The 2625-nt window shown below is 56.4% G+C and overlaps 1 protein-coding gene across 2 annotated transcripts in view; it reads right to left on the bottom strand.

The window, feature by feature from the left end:
* AK5 (adenylate kinase 5) overlaps window positions 1–768 on the bottom strand; it is a 228566-nt gene extending 227798 nt beyond the window's left edge. For both annotated transcript variants that reach the window (XM_077771136.1, XM_077771137.1), the window contains exon 1: window positions 543–768. In XM_077771136.1, the coding sequence (XP_077627262.1) occupies window positions 543–602 (60 nt within the window). In that variant the 5' untranslated portion in view covers window positions 603–768. The remainder of the gene's footprint in view (window positions 1–542) is intronic.
* Window positions 769–2625: the final 1857 nt, after the last annotated feature.

Raw genomic sequence — 2625 nt, 5'->3', positions numbered from 1 at the left:
AGGTAGTGCTGCACCCGACGGGTTTGGATTCGCTTTTTGCATCTTCATCCCTCTCCTCCGAGCTGCCTCCGTCCACACTTCCCCTTCACCACGGGGTCCTGACCCGCGGCGCGCGGAGGGGCTAGGGCTCCTGACCCCTACGTTTCGAGACCTTGCTCGCTCCCGAGCGCCAGCGTGCCCTCCTGGCCTGGCCCCAGCAGCCAGAGGGCGGGCGGACGGCCGCGAGCAGCCCACCCTCCACATGCGAGGGGGTGTACTGAGGGCGACCCGCTTCCAAAGCTCCGATGGAAGACTGAAACTTGATCAGTGGGATGCGGGCTTCTGCGCCCCGCCAGCGGACGAGGATCCCGGCAACCCGCTGAAAAGGCGATGGCCCCGGGCCAGCGGGAGAGCGAGCTTCTGCAACCCCCTTCACTTCTGTGCCCGGAGTCGGCCAGGTGGGACGGGGCGAGGCTTCCTCCCACCCCTCCACCCCCCACCCCGGAGCCCCAGAGATGCCTTTGCCCGAGCCTCCCGGCCGTCTGGCACCCTTAGCCCCCTACCTCGAAAAGCTGAGGGATTTCCCTGCGGGCCAGATACTCCTTGGCATCGTTGGTGTTCATGGCTGTGCCGCGCGTGCCTCGGGGCGTGGGTGGGGAGGTTCCCGGGCTGCGGTGACCTGGGCTGGGGCTGACGGGCCGCGCGCCGAGCACCGGTGCAGCCCTCGCTCTCGCCCGCAAACGCTCCCACGCTCAGCGCTGCCTGCCCAGGCCGGAGCCCCCCTCCGCCTGTCCCCGGGGCCTGTGGGCTCAGCGCTCTCGCCGCCCCCGCCGGGCTGCTGGTCCCCGCGCCGGAGCTGCGGGCTTGGAGCAGCGGCTTCCCCGGCTCCCGGCCCCGCGGCCGCCGGGGGAGGGNCTGGCAGTCACACCCCTCCCAGTCGCACCACCGCCGGGGCGCGGCGCTGCCCTAAGCGCGCGGCCGGGGGACGCAGCAACCTGGGACCAGGTGGCCGAAGGAAGACTCGGAGGGTTCTAGGAACCTGTCCACCCCCGCCAGCCACCACAGAGTTACTCCTGCATCCCCATGGAGCTCCCAGGAAGAAACCTAATTGTTTCAGAATTTGTCATTTATTCCTAAGGTTACCAATCTTTCATCACAGGGAGCCGGAGGTAAGGAGAAAAGAGGACTCCATGGTGTGGAATCCATCCTCTTAAGATAATTTTTAGATTTTGGGTATTTCTGTCCTTCTGGAAAGTTTTGCTAGCTGCTTTCTAATTTTTTTTCGCGTGAAGCTCACAAATCCTTACAGATTTCAGTATAGGGCCATAGAGTGAGACTGAAATCTTCATTAATAGAAGGATTAGACAGTAGTCGACTAGTTAACCTCCACAGAGAGGAGTGGGAAGGTGGAGGAGAGAAGTGTATGGTGGTGGAGAGCTGGAGACCGCTTAAATTGGAAATGTGCTGGGTAGGTGGCCTGGGGGCCATCATTAATTGAATCTGGTGGGTGCGTAGCCAGCGGATGGTGGGCCCTCAGGGCACCCAAGGGCTGTATGGTGCCCTGAGGCAGCCATGAGAGAAAAAAATCTCGCTGTTAAACAGGCCATTATGAAGGTATACCCATCCCCCTCCTAGCTCCAATATGACTCATTTCCCCCATTAAGATGTCTTTTCACTGCCGGTCTGAAAGATGGTCTATGCCACCCTGAGAATGTGACCTCTAGCAGGGCCTGACACTGTGGGAGGGTGTGTGAGAGAAAAGGTGGCTCTGATGGCCACTGACATCTGCCACAGAGAGAAGGAACACTGCAACTGTTTCCCCAAACCAGTGTCTGAATGTCCATTTCATGTTCATCCTTGAAGATCTTTTCTTGATTCCATTTCTTGTCACACAGGCAACTGCCACTGAAGGCTTTACTATAGCTAAATCCTGCTTTACCCAAGAGAGGGAACTCAAGAATTAATTGCAGTCAAATACTCTACTCATGAGCTATCCCTCCCCCCAAGAATTAATTGAGTCCTGTGAAGTAAATGAAGCTTTTATTGTTTTTTTTTTTGTTTCTGTTTTAATTTTTTTTAATGTTTTATTTATTTTTGAGAGAGAGAGAGAGACAGCAAGAGCAGGGGAGGGGCAGAGAGAGAGGGAGTCACAGACTGAAACAGGCTCCAGGCTCTGAGCTGGCAGTCAGCACAGAGCCCGACGCGGGGCTCGAACCCACGAAGACCTGAGCTGAAGTTGGACGCTTTACCGTCTGAGCCACCCAGGCGCCCCATAAATGAAGTTTTCTGAACACTTGTGAAACCCTGTGTCATACAGTAGCCTTAAAAGAGGCAGGTGTTCCAGTCCCACAGAAATTTATTTCTGCCCTCAGAATATGCCACATCACTTACAATCCCAGCTCCTGACATCTTTGACCTTATCAGAGAGCAGGTGATGCCCATAGTTAAACATTGTCTCTTCTCTATGCAACAGTACTCGAAAAGTGCCAGAGTCCATGGCACAAAGCCTACTTTGTGAGCAGGCACAGCTGAGGTGAAGCACTTAGGATTTGAAAGGCCACTTTCTGCAGGGCCTTTCAGGGTCACCCTTTCCAGACAAGAATCTGGCAGAGCATAGCTCACACCCTCTCTCCTCGGGAAGAATGT

The sequence above is a fragment of the Crocuta crocuta genome, unplaced genomic scaffold, assembly GCF_008692635.1.
Source record: "Crocuta crocuta isolate KB4526 unplaced genomic scaffold, BGI_CrCroc_1.0 scaffold125, whole genome shotgun sequence".
In the NCBI taxonomy this organism is placed as follows: Eukaryota; Metazoa; Chordata; class Mammalia; order Carnivora; family Hyaenidae; genus Crocuta; species Crocuta crocuta.
Note: the sequence above shows the minus strand (reverse complement) of the source record. Positions and strands in the feature narration are given on the sequence as shown.